General features: G+C 46.8%; 2 protein-coding genes across 3 annotated transcripts in view; one reads left to right on the plus strand and one right to left on the minus strand.

The window, feature by feature from the left end:
• The window catches only part of LOC134799417 (transcription initiation factor IIA subunit 2-like), a 215,563-nt gene that overhangs the window by 179,024 nt on the left and 15,815 nt on the right, over window positions 1-20,724 (minus strand). The window lies entirely within an intron of this gene.
• LOC134799425 (proteasome activator complex subunit 4B-like) overlaps window positions 1-20,724 on the plus strand; it is a 56,393-nt gene that overhangs the window by 22,363 nt on the left and 13,306 nt on the right. The window contains exons 18-25 of the mRNA XM_063771828.1: window positions 148-278; window positions 1,123-1,311; window positions 11,808-12,003; window positions 12,745-12,941; window positions 15,208-15,326; window positions 15,575-15,696; window positions 16,428-16,570; window positions 17,694-17,862. Coding sequence (XP_063627898.1) covers window positions 148-278; window positions 1,123-1,311; window positions 11,808-12,003; window positions 12,745-12,941; window positions 15,208-15,326; window positions 15,575-15,696; window positions 16,428-16,570; window positions 17,694-17,862 — 1,266 coding nt within the window. The remainder of the gene's footprint in view (window positions 1-147; window positions 279-1,122; window positions 1,312-11,807; window positions 12,004-12,744; window positions 12,942-15,207; window positions 15,327-15,574; window positions 15,697-16,427; window positions 16,571-17,693; window positions 17,863-20,724) is intronic.

A 20,724-nucleotide genomic window follows, 5' to 3' on the forward strand; every position in this document is an offset into this window, starting at 1 on the left:
GTATTAGCTGGTATTAGGAAACAATAACATTTTTTTTCAAGCGTCGGCTAGAGCTAGCTATGCAAATTGTCCAAAAATAAAATTATAAATAATAAAAGTCTTACCAATAGCGATTCTAAATAAATGTGTCATTTTTATTTGTTTTAGGTTACAGAAAGGACTTGGAATGGGCCATATGGTCTGAAGACAAGAAAGTGCCGGCGACGGATGAGGAGTGGGACCGGCCCTGGTTGAGGAACCCTAACTATGGGTTCTATTGCTGGCCCGAAGAACTTGAGGTACTTATTCTTAGTAACTACTTGATTGCTGAAGGTCGTGATCATTTTGATAGATTTCTGTATTTTTTTTGGGATTTCCATGCGGTTCTCTCTTAGGTGTAGGTAGAGCACTATAGTTGTTTTTTTTTTTTAGTATTAGAAAAAAGGTAAACAATCTTGACGTGTCTTTTTAATTAAAATGATTGAAAACCGCGTTTAAAAATTAATCTGTGAAAGCAAAAGAATGTAAATAATCGTATATGATTTATAATTGTTACATATTTGTTGTGACATATTTTTAAAAAGTGTTTTTTAATAAAAAGACACGTCAAGATCACTTACCTTCTTTCTAATGCTAAAACAAACGGACTACAGGGACCGGTAGGTTATATAGGATCAGTTTAGATCGTACCTACGGGTTTGTGACCGGCTACGAGGACAGTTCCTTCGACTTTGCACAGCCAAAACTAGTTGGTACAAACCCTTCTAAAACATTGCTTTTAAAATATTTGGACAACTGACACTTTGCACAACGTCGATCAGTCGATCTTTGTCAAATATCTTGCGTCTAAAATAATGTTCACCTTCATATTTTCTTACTATTTTAGGGTGGTATTCCATATGTCCAATATCTTTGTCCAATGTGTATTTGCGTCTCACATTTTGCTTAGTGAGAGAGTGCGACGCAATGCACACTGGACAGATGGAATACCAACCTTAGTCCAAAGTTGGTAGGTAGCGTAATAGGAACAAAATTCTTCATAGCCCTACCTATAAGGCCTAATTTGACACAAGTGTTTTAGACAAACATTCTTATGCCATTCCTTACAAAATTCTTCAAACTATATCCTTTATATATCCTCAGGTAGCCGCTCCAGCATCACAACAAGTGTTCACCAGCGACGTTCCCCCCGCAGAGATGGAGGAGGGCGAGCGTCACATCCACGAGTTCTTCTCCGATGACTCCAACGTGGACAAGCTGGTGTCATTCTTGACGGTGGAAGAGAAGAAGGGGAAGGACAAGTTCAGTGGAGTGCGGTTCTCCATGTTCAAGGTTAGTTGATGTATTGCAGTTGTTTTCTATTACAATCCTACTGAGGATAGATGTCACAGTGATATTATAGAAAAAAGGTTGGTGAGCCATATACACACGAGTTCTCCGATGACGCCAACGTGGACAAGCTGGTGTCATTCCTGACGGTGGAAGAGAAGAAAGGGAAGGACAAGTTTAGTGGAGTGCGGTTCTCCATGTTAAACGTTATTTATTTAACCTTTATTGCACAAAAGAAAACCTTACAGTACAAAACGCGGACTTAATGCCATGAGGCATTCTCTACTAGTCAACCTTTAGGCAAAGCAGAGAGATTGTGGGCGGTGCTAGGTTACTTTAGGTTAGGTTAGGTAACTTTAGGTTTAGGTTAGTTGATATTTGAGTTGTATTAAAATGCCAGTGAGTCTTCCTTAGCTTTTTATAGAACACTTATTAATAGGGATGTACCGACTAGTCGGGAAAGCCGACTATCCGGCCACATTTGTAGTCGGCGATTAGTCGGCGACTAGTCGGCAAAAATGGCCGATTAGTCGGCACTTTAAGAGTGAAAGAAAAACAGAAAAATAAAATTATACAGTCAATATTTACCATATGTTTTATGTTTATTTTACTAAAATACCTATTCAGGGTGCATACGAAAACTTTTGTTCATATAATTGACCGTTTGATCGTTATCGTATATTGATGGGATGGGGTTTTCCTCTAGAGGTCGATCTCAACTGATTCTCGTGTAATTTCATATGCAAGTTCGATAGTTATTATTTTTTATTATTATTCAGTTTTTGTCCTTTTTTTAATGATGGAGCCATGAGGTACTATTAATGTGATTGCAAAATTTACAGACTTAGTCAGGGCACGTTGCTCGTAAAGACGCTGACCACAGGGGATAGGTTCTTAACTGACGACTACGTACGGGAAATAGAGCCTTGGAAATACCTCCTACAAGCTCCACTGACGGTCTGCTCAGGATCGCAAAATAAAAGAATTAAAGACATAAATTGAACGAGGATTCTTGTGATAGGTCTTTGAACCTGTAGAGAACACCTTTTAGCCAAGCTAAATTATGATGAATAGCGCAACCAAAGGAGCAAAACTATTGTTTTTCACCTGAACTTATAAGAAACTAATGATCTGGCCGACTAACCGACTAGTCGGCCGACTAATAAGTTATTATAAATAGGAAAACTTATGATATGGCTGGGATAGCTACCGAAATCCCTATGAGGATATAGGCAGTGCAGTGTACCTACATCATATTCATATTCGTTTATTAATAATAATTCATATTACATGTCATTTTACAATGTTACATCAAAGTAGGTATAGTACAAAATAAATTTAAATTAAAATAAAATTAAAATTAGAACAATAAATAAAATGTCAAATAAAGATATAGGTACCTACGGTAACATAGGTAATAACTTAATTCATAAAGTCTGCAAAACTGTAGAAAGTGTGCTCTACAAGCCATCGTTTAAGCCTAAATTTAAAGCTGGTCAGTGACGGCGCATCTGTGACGCGTGGTGGCAGACGGTTGTAAACGGCTGGTCCCATTACATGGGTGAGTTTTGCGGATTTTGCCAATCTACGCTTCACGCCCACGAGTTTTCGGGCGTTTCGCAGGTTTCGTCCATGAATATCGGATCCACTCGAGTACTCGTCAAGGTGACATCGCACGTATGTAGCTACTTGGAAAATCACAATGGAGGGCAGAGTGAGTATCCCAAGGTCCTTAAAGTGAGGTCTCGCAGAGTTACTCTAACTCACTTGCACAATCGCTCGGACGGCTCTCTTTTGCATGCGAAAGACACGCTCCCATTCGGCAGCGCGGCCCCACAGCTCTGCGCCGTATTGTAGGAGTGAGTGTACAGTGGCAAAGTAACAAGACCGCACCACCCTCCTGGGCACCACTCTCGTCAGACGTCGCAGGGCAAAGCAGGCACTTGCTAGCTTGTTACACACTTTGCCTATGTGCGATTCCCACTGCAGTCCTCTGTCGAGCCCAAAACCCAGGAAGGTGGTATTCTGCACTTGACCCACTTGGACACCATCCACAAACACTCCAAGGTTTCTTGGGCCTCTACCCCCGAGATAGAAGTGGAGAAAGTGGGTTTTATTAAGAGCGCTCTTACAAGAAAAGTCGAAATAATGCAAAATTGATGATACTAGTCGACGAAATTCAGGACTTTGCGCTCATTATTAGAAACAATGAGTACTTGTTCCAGTAAAAGCGTCTTCTTATCTTTATAAATATCGTTGTAAATATTAGAAAAAGGACTTATTAAATTAGTAATGATTTTTTTTCTGATGGTCGTTTCCGAAAAACCCCGTGAAGCACTGAATGGCGAGCTCTTATTTGGAAATGTTGAGAATTTTACTCTGCTAAACCTGGCTATTTTGTATTACTAATACCCTGTACTTTAGGCATATCAAACTATATTTTTCCTACATACCTTTGAGAAAGAGAAAATCAAAGTAAAACGAACTCGATTTTCTCTCCGAAACAAGTGTCAATTCCTACGAAAATCTACTTAATATCGAAGTCATTTTCATACTCAAGCAATCTGCAACGTTTGCTTATACTGTTGGTATACATTAGTGTTTATGAAATTCTACTATAATTTTTTGGCAATTTTTTGAAAACTACTCTATATTACCGATGACGCGCGCTGCGCCAGCTCAGTGCCGCGGCAGAGCTTGTAGAGGCAGGACGTGTGTCGGTCGGCTCCGCACATTTTCAACGGCGACGACGAGGTTTTTTATCATTGTGTGCGGCGGGCGCCGTGTAAAACGCTATACTGTGTGCGTGTAAACCGCAACGAGAGACTTTGATCCTAGCACTGTTTTTATAGTATTATAATTTATAATGGTACAGTTTAATAAACTACCGGACAGGATTAAAAATATTTGAAACGACCTGACATTCTATATGTATTTATTTGACTCAAGATAGTACTCAGGGTCTGATGATGGAGCCGGAAGGTGGTCACCGGTACCAATCAACCATGCAACTAAACCACTTCGTGTTTAGGCTCGTTTTATTCATCTCAACAATATCTTTGACACAAGATAGTACTCAGGGTCTGATGATGGAGCCGGAAGGTGGTCACCGGGACCAATCAACCATGCAACTAAACCACTTCGTGTTTGGGCTCGTTTGATTCGGCTCAACAAGATCTTTGACTTAAGATAGTACTCAGGGTCTGATGATGCAGCCGGAAGGTGGTCACCAGTACCAATCAACAATGCAACTAAACCACTTCGTGTTTAGGCTCGTTTTATTCGTCTCAACAAGATCTTTGACTTAAGATAGTACTCAGGGTCTGATGATGGTGCCGGAAGGTGGTCACCGGTACCAATCAACCATGCAACTAAACCACTTCGTGTTTGGGCTCGTTTGATTCGGCTCAACAAGATCTTTGACTTAAGATAGTACTCAGGGTCTGATGATGGAGCCGGAAGGTGGTCACCGGTACCAATCAACCATGCTACTAAACCACTTCGTGTTTGGGCTCGTTTGATTCGTCTCAACAAGATCTTTGGCACAAGATAATACTCAGGGTCTGATGATGGAGCCGGAAGGTGGTCACCGGTACCAATCAACCATGCAACTAAACCACTTCGTGTTTAGGCTCGTTTGATTCGTCTCAACAAGACCTTGGACACAAGATAGTACTCAGGATCTGATGATGGAGCTGGAAGGTGGCCACGGGTACCAGTCTATCATGTAACTGAACCACTTCGTGTTTGGGCTCGTTTGATTTGTCGCAACAAGATCTTTGACACAAGGTAGTACTGAGGGTCTGATGATGGATCCGGAAGGTGGTGACCGGTACCAATCAACCATGCAACTAAACCACTTCGTGTTTGGCTTCGTTCGATTCGTCGCAACAAGATCTTTGACACAAGTTAGTACTCAGGGTCTGATGATGGAGCTGGACTGTGGCCACGGGTACCAGTCTACCATGTAACTGAACCACTTCGTGTTTGGGCTCGTTTGATTTGTCGCAACAAGATCTTTGACACAAGGCAGTACTGAGGGTATGATGATGGATCCGGAAGGTGGTCACCGGTACCAATCAACCATGCAACTACACCACTTCGTGTTTGGCTTCGTTCGATTCGTCGACAAGATCTTTGACACAAGTTAGTACTCAGGGTCTGATGATGGAGCTGGACTGTGGCCACGGGTACCAGTCTACCATGTAACTGAACCACTTCGTGTTTGGGCTCGTTTGATTCGTCGCAATAAGATGTTTGACACAAGATACTACTCAGGGTCTGATGATGGAGCTGATAGACAGGTACCCGTCGCCACCTTCGCGCTCCATCATCAGACCCTGAGTACTACCTTGTGTCAAAGATCTTGTTGAGATGAATAAAACGTGCCTAAACACGAAGTGGTTTAGTTGCATGGTTGATTGGTACCGGTGACCACCTTCCGGCTCCAACATCAGACCCTGAGTACTATCTTGTGTCAAAGATCTTGTTGAAACGAATAAAACGAGCCTAAACACGAAGTGGTTTAGTTGCATGGTTGATTGATACCGGTGACCACCTTCCAGCTCCATCATCAGACTCTGAGTATCACCTAGTGTCAAAGATCTTGTTGAGACGAATCAAACGATCCTAAACACGATGTGGTTTAGTTGCATGGTTGATTGGTAATGGTACCTTCCAGCTCCACCATCAGACCCTGAGTACTGTCTTGTGTCAAAGATCTTGTTGAGACAAATCAAACGAGCCCAAACACGAAGTTGTTTAGTTACATGATAGACTGGTACCCGTGGCCACCTTCCAGCTCCATCATCAGACCCTGTGTATCTTCAGTGTCAAAGATCTTGTTGAGACGAATCAAACGAGCCTAATCATGTTACTACATGGTTGATTGGTATCCGTGACCACCTTAATCATCATCAGATCCTCAGTACCAGTTCGTTTTTAAACCCTCGTTGATACAAACTTTACAACCTATAGGTACCAAATGCAATGACGAAACATGTAAATAAGCGAGTAGGTACCTATAATTTCTTTCGAGTAATATACCTTCATAAGTACGAGTATGGGGCTATTCATAAATTACGTCGTTTCAAATGGGAGGAGTGGGGGGGGGGGGGGGGGTCTGGACATCGGATGATGGTAACATGACGTAGGAGGAAACAGATTCATCCGAAGCTTGATTTTTGGATGATTTGAGGGGTGGGGGGGGTCAAAAATCGTCAAAAATAGATGACGTAATTTATGAACAGCCCCTATGTACATTTGCACTGCATTTAGTATTTTCGTACTTACCAAATAACAGTTTTAGAACTTTAAAAGTTAAGTACAGTTAGTGTTGTTATGGTTGATTTCAATATGCTTCGCGAAGGATCAAGAATGTTTAATCCATCATTGTAGTGCGAGTGTGGTAGAAGGGATCGGCATACTGAGCTCGCACGGCCTGCCGCAGCGCGTAAAATACCTAAACTCGCTCAACGCCGAAATGTAATAGCGCTCTTAAGGTTTAGTACCAGGCCATTGCTTCTAAAGTACTGTGACACCTGATTTGCGACTTTATTCAGACATTGCTCGAGTTTGTCAATGTCAGGTGCACACACTACCACGGCTACGTCGTCGGCATACATATATACTTCTCCCTCTACTATGGCTTCTGGAAGATCATTGAGAAGCAATGAGAAAAGTATATTGGATACCGACGACCCCTGGGCAACGCCCATTGTTGTAGATATAGGCTCTGACCTCACTCTGCCTCCATCAGACACAACCACCTGCACCAACCATCTCCTTTGTAATCCTCATTTTTCCAATTGACTGTGTGGTTACATTTTCTCGTGAAGAATCTGGTACCCACCTACTCTGACTATTGCATATTGTACTTCAAACAACGATTGTAATAACTTAATTCATAAAGTCTGCAAAACTGTAGAAAGTGTGCTCTACAAGCCATCGTTTAAGCCTAAATTTAAAGCTGGTCAGTGACGGCGCATCTGTGACGCGTGGTGGCAGACGGTTGTAAACGGCTGGTCCCATTACATGGGTGAGTTTTGCGGATTTTGCCAATCTACGCTTCACGCCCACGAGTTTTCGGGCGTTTCGCAGGTTTCGTCCATGAATATCGGATCCACTCGAGTACTCGTCAAGGTGACATCGCACGTATGTAGCTACTTGGAAAATCACAATGGAGGGCAGAGTGAGTATCCCAAGGTCCTTAAAGTGAGGTCTCGCAGAGTTACTCTAACTCACTTGCACAATCGCTCGGACGGCTCTCTTTTGCATGCGAAAGACACGCTCCCATTCGGCAGCGCGGCCCCACAGCTCTGCGCCGTATTGTAGGAGTGAGTGTACAGTGGCAAAGTAACAAGACCGCACCACCCTCCTGGGCACCACTCTCGTCAGACGTCGCAGGGCAAAGCAGGCACTTGCTAGCTTGTTACACACTTTGCCTATGTGCGATTCCCACTGCAGTCCTCTGTCGAGCCCAAAACCCAGGAAGGTGGTATTCTGCACTTGACCCACTTGGACACCATCCACAAACACTCCAAGGTTTCTTGGGCCTCTACCCCCGAGATAGAAGTGGAGAAAGTGGGTTTTATTAAGAGCGCTCTTACAAGAAAAGTCGAAATAATGCAAAATTGATGATACTAGTCGACGAAATTCAGGACTTTGCGCTCATTATTAGAAACAATGAGTACTTGTTCCAGTAAAAGCGTCTTCTTATCTTTATAAATATCGTTGTAAATATTAGAAAAAGGACTTATTAAATTAGTAATGATTTTTTTTCTGATGGTCGTTTCCGAAAAACCCCGTGAAGCACTGAATGGCGAGCTCTTATTTGGAAATGTTGAGAATTTTACTCTGCTAAACCTGGCTATTTTGTATTACTAATACCCTGTACTTTAGGCATATCAAACTATATTTTTCCTACATACCTTTGAGAAAGAGAAAATCAAAGTAAAACGAACTCGATTTTCTCTCCGAAACAAGTGTCAATTCCTACGAAAATCTACTTAATATCGAAGTCATTTTCATACTCAAGCAATCTGCAACGTTTGCTTATACTGTTGGTATACATTAGTGTTTATGAAATTCTACTATAATTTTTTGGCAATTTTTTGAAAACTACTCTATATTACCGATGACGCGCGCTGCGCCAGCTCAGTGCCGCGGCAGAGCTTGTAGAGGCAGGACGTGTGTCGGTCGGCTCCGCACATTTTCAACGGCGACGACGAGGTTTTTTATCATTGTGTGCGGCGGGCGCCGTGTAAAACGCTATACTGTGTGCGTGTAAACCGCAACGAGAGACTTTGATCCTAGCACTGTTTTTATAGTATTATAATTTATAATGGTACAGTTTAATAAACTACCGGACAGGATTAAAAATATTTGAAACGACCTGACATTCTATATGTATTTATTTGACTCAAGATAGTACTCAGGGTCTGATGATGGAGCCGGAAGGTGGTCACCGGTACCAATCAACCATGCAACTAAACCACTTCGTGTTTAGGCTCGTTTTATTCATCTCAACAATATCTTTGACACAAGATAGTACTCAGGGTCTGATGATGGAGCCGGAAGGTGGTCACCGGGACCAATCAACCATGCAACTAAACCACTTCGTGTTTGGGCTCGTTTGATTCGGCTCAACAAGATCTTTGACTTAAGATAGTACTCAGGGTCTGATGATGCAGCCGGAAGGTGGTCACCAGTACCAATCAACAATGCAACTAAACCACTTCGTGTTTAGGCTCGTTTTATTCGTCTCAACAAGATCTTTGACTTAAGATAGTACTCAGGGTCTGATGATGGTGCCGGAAGGTGGTCACCGGTACCAATCAACCATGCAACTAAACCACTTCGTGTTTGGGCTCGTTTGATTCGGCTCAACAAGATCTTTGACTTAAGATAGTACTCAGGGTCTGATGATGGAGCCGGAAGGTGGTCACCGGTACCAATCAACCATGCTACTAAACCACTTCGTGTTTGGGCTCGTTTGATTCGTCTCAACAAGATCTTTGGCACAAGATAATACTCAGGGTCTGATGATGGAGCCGGAAGGTGGTCACCGGTACCAATCAACCATGCAACTAAACCACTTCGTGTTTAGGCTCGTTTGATTCGTCTCAACAAGACCTTGGACACAAGATAGTACTCAGGATCTGATGATGGAGCTGGAAGGTGGCCACGGGTACCAGTCTATCATGTAACTGAACCACTTCGTGTTTGGGCTCGTTTGATTTGTCGCAACAAGATCTTTGACACAAGGTAGTACTGAGGGTCTGATGATGGATCCGGAAGGTGGTGACCGGTACCAATCAACCATGCAACTAAACCACTTCGTGTTTGGCTTCGTTCGATTCGTCGCAACAAGATCTTTGACACAAGTTAGTACTCAGGGTCTGATGATGGAGCTGGACTGTGGCCACGGGTACCAGTCTACCATGTAACTGAACCACTTCGTGTTTGGGCTCGTTTGATTTGTCGCAACAAGATCTTTGACACAAGGTAGTACTGAGGGTATGATGATGGATCCGGAAGGTGGTCACCGGTACCAATCAACCATGCAACTACACCACTTCGTGTTTGGCTTCGTTCGATTCGTCGCAACAAGATCTTTGACACAAGTTAGTACTCAGGGTCTGATGATGGAGCTGGACTGTGGCCACGGGTACCAGTCTACCATGTAACTGAACCACTTCGTGTTTGGGCTCGTTTGATTCGTCGCAATAAGATGTTTGACACAAGATACTACTCAGGGTCTGATGATGGAGCTGATAGACAGGTACCCGTCGCCACCTTCGCGCTCCATCATCAGACCCTGAGTACTACCTTGTGTCAAAGATCTTGTTGAGATGAATAAAACGTGCCTAAACACGAAGTGGTTTAGTTGCATGGTTGATTGGTACCGGTGACCACCTTCCGGCTCCAACATCAGACCCTGAGTACTATCTTGTGTCAAAGATCTTGTTGAAACGAATAAAACGAGCCTAAACACGAAGTGGTTTAGTTGCATGGTTGATTGATACCGGTGACCACCTTCCAGCTCCATCATCAGACTCTGAGTATCACCTAGTGTCAAAGATCTTGTTGAGACGAATCAAACGATCCTAAACACGATGTGGTTTAGTTGCATGGTTGATTGGTAATGGTACCTTCCAGCTCCATCATCAGACCCTGAGTACTGTCTTGTGTCAAAGATCTTGTTGAGACAAATCAAACGAGCCCAAACACGAAGTTGTTTAGTTACATGATAGACTGGTACCCGTGGCCACCTTCCAGCTCCATCATCAGACCCTGTGTATCTTCAGTGTCAAAGATCTTGTTGAGACGAATCAAACGAGCCTAATCATGTTACTACATGGTTGATTGGTATCCGTGACCACCTTAATCATCATCAGATCCTCAGTACCAGTTCGTTTTTAAACCCTCGTTGATACAAACTTTACAACCTATAGGTACCAAATGCAATGACGAAACATGTAAATAAGCGAGTAGGTACCTATAATTTCTTTCGAGTAATATACCTTCATAAGTACGAGTATGGGGCTATTCATAAATTACGTCGTTTCAAATGGGAGGAGTGGGGGGGGGGGGGGGGTCTGGACATCGGATGATGGTAACATGACGTAGGAGGAAACAGATTCATCCGAAGCTTGATTTTTGGATGATTTGAGGGGTGGGGGGGGTCAAAAATCGTCAAAAATAGATGACGTAATTTATGAACAGCCCCTATGTACATTTGCACTGCATTTAGTATTTTCGTACTTACCAAATAACAGTTTTAGAACTTTAAAAGTTAAGTACAGTTAGTGTTGTTATGGTTGATTTCAATATGCTTCGCGAAGGATCAAGAATGTTTAATCCATCATTGTAGTGCGAGTGTGGTAGAAGGGATCGGCATACTGAGCTCGCACGGCCTGCCGCAGCGCGTAAAATACCTAAACTCGCTCAACGCCGAAATGTAATAGCGCTCTTAAGGTTTAGTACCAGGCCATTGCTTCTAAAGTACTGTGACACCTGATTTGCGACTTTATTCAGACATTGCTCGAGTTTGTCAATGTCAGGTGCACACACTACCACGGCTACGTCGTCGGCATACATATATACTTCTCCCTCTACTATGGCTTCTGGAAGATCATTGAGAAGCAATGAGAAAAGTATATTGGATACCGACGACCCCTGGGCAACGCCCATTGTTGTAGATATAGGCTCTGACCTCACTCTGCCTCCATCAGACACAACCACCTGCACCAACCATCTCCTTTGTAATCCTCATTTTTCCAATTGACTGTGTGGTTACATTTTCTCGTGAAGAATCTGGTACCCACCTACTCTGACTATTGCATATTGTACTTCAAACAACGATTGTAATATTGTTGCAAAATTGCCATTCTGAAAAAACAAAATTAAAGGGGTCTATAATGCCTCGACAACGAAAAAACGTTCAGAGTTGTGGCTGCTTTTCGTGGCCTTGTATGTATCAGCTCTTTTCTTCACAGTCCCTGTTCGCCCAATTCGGTCCAGTCATCACGGAGAAGTTCCTCGTCCACGCGCGGCGCTGCGCCGCCGATTCTCAAGAAGCGCTTCAACGTTTCGCGTCCGAAGTGGCCGCGTCTGCACTGCGGGCGCCGCGGTACTGGCGCCGGCAGGACGCTTTGAGCATTTATGACAGTGTGCTTGAAGTTTACAGTGCTGGTATGTTAACTTTTGTACAATATCTTCGAAATTTTTTGTCTTAGGGTGTAAACCTAAGTAGCGAGCGTTTAGTAGAATGTCCGGCTAGGTGGACTTTGTGGGCAACGTGGGGCAAGCGTCAAAAGGATCTGAGAAGCGTGCATTAAGTCTGCTAGCATATAAGTACGTTTGTATTTGCTTTTTATGAACCCCGTACGTCCTATACGCGAGCAGCCGCGATACCTTCATACCCGTACGCGCCCCGGCCGCCGCGGCTCGGCGGGTTGGTCAACGACACCTCGTAACTCATGAGGGCCTGGTACTTGCTCCGCGCTAAATTAAATTTTTAGACAGTTTTTTTCTCGATTTTGGCCACCGTAGCCTATGGAGACTATTCAAGCAACGCTAAGTGTTTTCGTAGTTAGTAACAATGTCCATACATTGCTATATTAAGGGTGTCACATGCGCGGTTCTAACTTATGAAGAAATTGTTTCTACTATACAACCTAACATATATGTATAAATAATTTGAGCTACCTATGGTTTTGTTTCGTCCTCTTGACCGCGGCGAGCTGTGATTGGTCAATTACATTTTAGTTAACTAAACCGTTTTGAAATGAATATTATAGTAGAGTTGGGAGCCCATACATTAAAAGTACCCAATTGCAGTTTAGTATACGAAATCTTAATTCAACAATTACAGTCGACGAGTAGAATAAATCAATTTAGGCCGATAGACTTGAACTGTCTTCCCTTTTCCAGGGCTAACGTCCGTGATCCCGGAGACGATGGAGGACTGGGGCACGTCGCTGGCGTCGGGCGTGGTGAAGCTGGAGCCGGCGCGCGGCGGCGGCGTGCTGCGCGCGCTGCTGCAGCTGTGCGCGCCGCCCGCCAGCAGCGCGCAGGACCCCGACCAGCACACCTCGTTCGTCGTATGCGCCAGGCTGTACGCGCTGCAGGTGCGTCCCTCAGTATAGTCGGCCGTGCTGCGCGCGCTGCTGCAGCTGTGCGCGCCGCCCGCCAGCAGCGCGCAGGACCCCGACCAGCACACCTCGTTCGTCGTATGCGCCAGGCTGTACGCGCTGCAGGTGCGTCCCTCTGTATAGTCGGCCGTGCTGCCCGCGCTGCTGCAGCTGTGCGCGCCGCCCGCCAGCAGCGCGCAGGACCCCGACCAGCACACCTCGTTCGTCGTATGCGCCAGGCTGTACGCGCTGCAGGTGCGTCCCTCTGTATAGTCGGCCGTGCTGCGCGCGCTGCTGCAGCTGTGCGCGCCGCCCGCCAGCAGCGCGCAGGACCCCGACCAGCACACCTCGTTCGTCGTATGCGCCAGGCTGTACGCGCTGCAGGTGCGTCCCTCTGTATAGTCGGCCGTGCTGCGCGCGCTGCTGCAGCTGTGCGCGCCGCCCGCCAGCAGCGCGCAGGACCCCGACCAGCACACCTCGTTCGTCGTATGCGCCAGGCTGTACGCGCTGCAGGTGCGTCCCTCTGTATAGTCGGCCGTGCTGCGCGCGCTGCTGCAGCTGTGCGCGCCGCCCGCCAGCAGCGCGCAGGACCCCGACCAGCACACCTCGTTCGTCGTATGCGCCAGGCTGTACGCGCTGCAGGTGCGTGCGTCCCTCTGTATAGTCGGCCGTGCTGCGCGCGCTGCTGCAGCTGTGCGCGCCGCCCGCCAGCAGCGCGCAGGACCCCGACCAGCACACCTCGTTCGTCGTATGCGCCAGGCTGTACGCGCTGCAGGTGCGTCCCTCTGTATAGTCGGCCGTGCTGCGCGCGCTGCTGCAGCTGTGCGCGCCGCCCGCCAGCAGCGCGCAGGACCCCGACCAGCACACCTCGTTCGTCGTATGCGCCAGGCTGTACGCGCTGCAGGTGCGTCCCTATGTATAGTCGGCCGTGCTGCGCGCGCTGCTGCAGCTGTGCGCGCCGCCCGCCAGCAGCGCGCAGGACCCCGACCAGCACACCTCGTTCGTCGTATGCGCTAGGCTGTACGCGCTGCAAGTGCGTCCCTCTGTATAGTCGGCCGTGCTGCGCGCGCTGCTGCAGCTGTGCGCGCCGCCCGCCAGCAGCGCGCAGGACCCCGACCAGCACACCTCGTTCGTCGTATGCGCCAGGCTGTACGCGCTGCAGGTGCGTCCCTCTGTATAGTCGGCCGTGCTGCGCGCGCTGCTGCAGCTGTGCGCGCCGCCCGCCAGCAGCGCGCAGGACCCCGACCAGCACACCTCGTTCGTCGTATGCGCCAGGCTGTACGCGCTGCAGGTGCGTCCCTCTGTATAGTCGGCCGTGCTGCGCGCGCTGCTGCAGCTGTGCGCGCCGCCCGCCAGCAGCGCGCAGGACCCCGACCAGCACACCTCGTTCGTCGTATGCGCCAGGCTGTACGCGCTGCAGGTGCGTCCCTCTGTATAGTCGGCCGTGCTGCGCGCGCTGCTGCAGCTGTGCGCGCCGCCCGCCAGCAGCGCGCAGGACCCCGACCAGCACACCTCGTTCGTCGTATGCGCCAGGCTGTACGCGCTGCAGGTGCGTCCCTCTGTATAGTCGGCCGTGCTGCCCGCGCTGCTGCAGCTGTGCGCGCCGCCCGCCAGCAGCGCGCAGGACCCCGACCAGCACACCTCGTTCGTCGTATGCGCCAGGCTGTACGCGCTGCAGGTGCGTCCCTCTGTATAGTCGGCCGTGCTGCGCGCGCTGCTGCAGCTGTGCGCGCCGCCCGCCAGCAGCGCGCAGGACCCCGACCAGCACACCTCGTTCGTCGTATGCGCCAGGCTGTACGCGCTGCAGGTATGTCTGTCTATCTGGATATCAGCCACATGACTCCACTGCTTAACATTGGTCTTCCTAATTGATTGCTAAAATGTACGTTCCTGTGTAGCCCAAAATAGGCAGCGTTACTGAACGTGCTATGGAGGGAGGTATGATCGGAATTTCTCTGCTGGGTTAAATCGTAAATGAGGATATTCGCAGAAAAATTAAAATAACCGACAAAACTCATTGTAGAAGTACTTCTAAGTAATGAGGGTACTAGATATTGTAATGGGACTGTTTTTTACAATGTAACTTAAAATTATAACAGAACTTTATAAAAATGAATCACAGAGTCCAAAATCAACACAACGCGTGCCCCTAACAATAGTGAAACTGAAAAATATATCAATTAAAAATCAATTTAAAATTACTTGTGAAAACTCAGAATGTGTATCAGATGCGAAAAAAAAAACAATTACGATTTTTTCCCAGGGTGCCCTTGGCTCTCTTCGGTGGCAGACGGCTCTTCTCGGCTTTGAGCTTCTTGCAAGGCTTGAAGCGGCCAACTTCATGCAACACCCGTACCAGAATGTCCGAGAAACAGTTGGCAGGTGTGTTGTGCTCCTTTATCTAATTAATAAGTGTATTATTTGAAGTATTTCCTTTCACGGTTAATTTGTACGCAATATTTTAACGAATACGTTGGATAAAGTTGTGTTTTATATAACTGGTACATCATTTTTAAACCTGGTTATGTTACGCTGCATAAAATACATTAAATCTTTGGCACATCAATTTGAACTCATTATACAACGATTTAGACAAGCATAATATTCATTATACTACTCTATTATACTAGCTTGCTGATGACGATCTTCGACACGGAGCTGGTGTTCGCCGGCGGCGCGCCGCGGTTCGCCGCGTTCCTCGCCTCCGTGCGTCCGCGACTGGAGCCCCTTTATGACGAGAATGGGGACATTGGTGAGGCTTGCCCCGTTATTCATAAGACCAAAGACATATCTGTGGCCCTAGTGAAAAAGGGTACAAGTCACGCGCAGCTTAGGTGTAAAAGGGCATAAGTGTTACGTGGAACTTGGGCCCTTTTACAACTGCGCTGCCTGAGACTTGTACCCTTGTTCACTAGGGCCACAGATATGTAACTTCGTATAAGATGAATAAAGTCTAAGGAAAAAACGTGCCTCGGAAATCAAGAAAAAGCCATTCTCGCACAGATGGCGCACACACCTTTAGCCTATGCTCAGCTAGATGGCGTGACGACACCGTTTCATATTTAACAATTTTAACACATAGATATCAGTGAATGAACATGGGTCGAAATGATATAAAAATAATAAAATCATTTATCCATATATATATTTTTTTGATAATTTTATACTTTTTAATTTTGAGTTTTAGTCGTGTGTCGATAGATGGCATTAAATTTACTGTGACTACAAAATTTACTATGACAGGACCCCTCTATACTATCTATTCTCTTTGATAAGACCAAAAAGGTCTCTTCGATTTTGTGTCTCTCTAGCAAACAAATATCAAAGTGGCAAATTAATTTCAACGGCATTTTAAATTAACAGGCGTTTATGAATCACGCCATTCTAAATTATTTTTATTAGGCGCTCGGATAACCGATTTTTGACACGACTGTAGCGCAATTTGATCGCGTTTATCCATTGATTTATTTCGTTGTGTTCTAGTGATCAAGACAGCAGCTTCCATGGCACAAATGGCGGGTGTGAGCGGTTCGTCGCGCGCTCCCGAGCCCGAACCCGAGCGCCGCACTCCCCGTGTGGACGTGCCCGTGGCCAGCGCCAGACTCGACCCAGTAGACGACACACAGGTATCCACTAAAGGCAGCCTCGGGTCGAGCGGCTACCGCGCAAGTGGAGACTCTGCCTCAACCTGAGGCATGCCGTGACATGAGGCAACTTCGTCGCCGCGAGCCGAGCCATATTTTGCCTCATTCCGCGCCGTGCATTTGGTGGAGACGGGCTCGCACTCGTATTGCCTCTACCCTATGCTCTATCATCATCATCATCATCATTTCAGCCTATATACGTCCCACTGCTGAGCACAGGCCTCCTCTCATGCGCGAGAGGGCTTAGGCTATATAGTCCCCACGCTAGCCCACTGCGGATTGGGGACTTCACATACACCTTTGAATTTCTTCGCAGATGTATGCAGGTTTCCTCACGATGTTTTCCTTCACCGAAAAGCTAGTGGTAAATATCAAATGATATTTCGTACATAAGTTCCGAAAAACTCATTGGTACGAGCCAGGATTTGAACCCCCGACCTCCGGATTGAAAGTCAGACGTCATATCCACTCGGCCACCACTGCTTTTTATGCTATGCTCTATAGCCTGTTGATATTACCATTTACAGAGTGTAGATGGGAATTTTCATTTTAACTTGTACTTTCAAAGAGCGACTTTAAGCTGTGTTTAATTCACGTCACAGGGTGGTTTTCCTCTGTCCAATTTGTTTGTCCAATGTGTGTTGCGTTTCACATTTTGCTTAAGAAGAAAGAAATTGGATAGGTGGAATACCACCTCTATCTCTCACTTTCCTAACAAAATGTAGGTGTGGGATTTTACACTCAGCGTCAGTTTTGTGACGATTGCTAATTGACAATTGCTGACCGGCCGTAAATGGCTCACAGTTAAGTTAAAACGCTCTGATAGAAGGTAAATAAATTGATACATCATATCATCAGCATTGTTCATACACATACTCGTATATTCAAATTAGAAGGAAAATTAAATAGAAAGTATCGTAATTATACGAAAATGTATATCATGGGATTATTTACTTAATCTTAGACTTTCTTTCATTTTCATGTTTCTACTCTTCTTCATAATTATTTTATACGAGGAAAAAATAGATGTTGTATACCACTTAGTTGACCACAAGTAAGCAATGACGCATATTTATTTAATATCGTTTTTATTTATTATTATTAGCCGGAACATGAGAACGCCAATGAACCAGGAGAATCCTCAGAGAACGCCAGAGGCGAGCGACTCGACAAAAATCTGTCGACACATCTCGACACGGCGCTGCGACTCGGCGGCGACACGGTGGCGACTGATCTGCGCGACCACGCCCGGGCTATTAACCTGCTTACCACAGGTAATATTACTTCGATCTTACGTAATTCGTCTATATTATTAGCAGGTAAATAAAAACGCTAACAAACTAAGAGAATCATTAGAGAACGCCATAGGCGAGCGACTCGACAAAAACCCGTCGACACATCTCGACACCGCAATGCGACTCGGCGGCGACAATGTATCGACTGATTACGCTCGGGCCATCAACTTTTTGACTATAAATAAAATTACTACTTGTCATACTCCTAATAATAATAAAATTACATTTACATTTCTTTTCATATAATATATTTTTACATGTGGTTTTTGCCCTAAAAGACATCAATAATTTACTCATGTGTGAACCCAGTTAGTAGTGAATCATGCGGACAATTGATATAATTGATAAATACCGCAACCATGGGTTGCAGTCGCATTAATACCATGTTGACATTTGTCATACACCACCGGCAAAACTACGAACGAAATTAGAAATGATCACAAGGAGTCGAGCTAAAGCGGTAACAACAAGCGCACGCCCACCACCCCCGCCCGCCTCGTCCACTTCCTCATCCACATCGTCGTCAGGCGACGAGTTCGCAACGGCGCCTGACACAGACGGGTCCAGTGACGAGAGCGGGCCGCCGCCGCCGCCGCCACGACCACCTGCGCGACGAGGGCGGCCACCGCTGCCGGCACGCTTGGGGCCTGCGGGACATCCTGCCCCGCCCACGGCTCCCGCTACCGGTGGTATAGTGCGACGCATGAGATGGACTCGAGACATGAACGAGAATGTCATGCGCGCCTATTATGGGGCTACAGAGGGGGGAACACAGCTGTCCGCCTACCGTTCGAGAATACTGCCTCTGTTTCAGACTCTTGAACCCACCATCACCGTGTCGGAGCAGCGATTATCGGATCAGGTGCGCGTCATTCAGCGGCTAAAGCGCTTGGATGACGCGACACTTGATCGGCTTCGCCAGGAGGCTCTCTCTGCTCGCGCGGACTCCATCTCGGTGCGGGATCTGCCCGCCACGTCGCCGGATCCGGTGCCCGCACCCGACCTGGCACCGGGGGCGCCACGGGTTGATTTCTGTACCGACGAGGGGGACCTCGTGAGTCAGAATGTGAGTACAACTGCTAATGAGCAACTGAGGAGGACTTTGGAAGAGGTGATTACGCAATATCGCGCCACAACCAACTCTAGGCCACGATTACCACGTCTGCCTATGAATAGACGCAATCTAGCGCTAATGGGAGCCCTAAACGCTTTACTAGAGCCACATTTACGGACTAGTAAAGATTTAGATGATACGCACTCGATCTTGTACTGCGGAGCCATCGCGGCGTGCCGTGTTGCTCGCGTCAAGTTCCCGGACGCTGAACGTGCACCTAGGACCGTCGGAGGTGTCCCTGCATGGCAAGCGCGGATCGAGCGACGTATCAGCTCGTTTAGGACTATCATCGCAAAGCTAATCTGCTTCAGGGGGGGCAACAATCGCCCCCGAGTAATGCGCTTTGTGAACCAGGCGTTCGCGGGGACGGATATCAGGCCCCGCGACTACATGGCCAATGTCACAGAGCGCATTGACTTTCTAAAGCAGAAAGTCTATGCATGGGCAAACCGTATTCGCCGTTACAGAGAGCGTGTGGAGCGATTCCAGCAGAATCGCCTTTTTCAAAGTGACCAAAGGAAGGTGTACCGAAAGTGGGAGGAAACCAACCTTCGTACGCCCGACACGCAGCCGCCGGATGCTACTGCCATGACTGACTTCTGGCGTAGCATCTGGTCGATGCCTGTCGGACACACCGAGGGGAGTTGGATGAGTGTTATCGAGCGTGAGTGCGAGTCCATCGAACCTATGGGGGCAGTTACCATCAGCCCCGATGACGTAAGTTGTGCCATCCGCACGGCCCAGAACTGGAAAAGTCCTGGGCCGGATGGATTGCACAACTTCTGGCTAAAATGGTTTCGATGCTCGCACTCCTGCTTGGCAGCACAATTTCAACAAGCCCTCGAGCTTGGTTCTCTCCCACCTTCCTTAACAACTGGTGTCACCTTTCTGCTCTATAAGTCCGGTAGTACCACGGAAGCGAAGAACTACAGACCCATCACATGCTTGCCTACACTCTACAAGCTCCTTACATCCATTTTGAGAGCAAAAATCAACGCGCACATTGTCGCAAACAATATTTTGGCCTCTGCTCAAAATGGATGTAGGGTTGGGTCCCGTGGTACTAAAGAGCTCCTCCTCATAGACATGACCATCTGCCAACAAATCCGGCGGACCAAGGGGGCCCTCTCAGCCGCTTGGATTGACTACAAGAAGGCCTATGATTCGGTGCCTCATTCATGGCTGGGGAGGGTCTTAGAGCTGTACAAAGTTGATGCAGCTTTGAGAGCCTTCCTAAGCGCGTGTATGGGGCAGTGGACCACAGTCCTTCGTCAACCAGGAGGCGGGGATGACCAACCTGGCCCACAGGATTTTATAAGGATTGAGCGAGGAATCTTTCAGGGCGACAGTCTGAGTCCGCTATGGTTCTGCCTAGCTCTGAATCCCCTCAGCACCCTGCTGAAGGATTTGGGACTAGGTTGCCGGCTTCGGAGAGAGGGTGAAGTTATTTCTCACCTTCTGTACATGGATGACCTCAAATTATTTGCACCAAATACCCAAGGCTTGTTGGAGCTACTGAAAACCACCGAAGTCTTCAGTAGTGCCATCAACATGGAGTTTGGTGTCGATAAATGTGCGGTTATGCATGTACAGCGGGGGAGGGTTGTAAATTCAACAAATTTACAACTTTCTGAGACAATGTCTTTCAGATCTATCTCTGAATCAGAAACCTATAAATACCTTGGTATGTCACAGTCGTTGGGTATTGAGGACGAGGGTATTAGACG

This window comes from Cydia splendana, chromosome 18, assembly GCF_910591565.1.
Source record: "Cydia splendana chromosome 18, ilCydSple1.2, whole genome shotgun sequence".
Classification (NCBI taxonomy): domain Eukaryota; kingdom Metazoa; phylum Arthropoda; class Insecta; order Lepidoptera; family Tortricidae; genus Cydia; species Cydia splendana.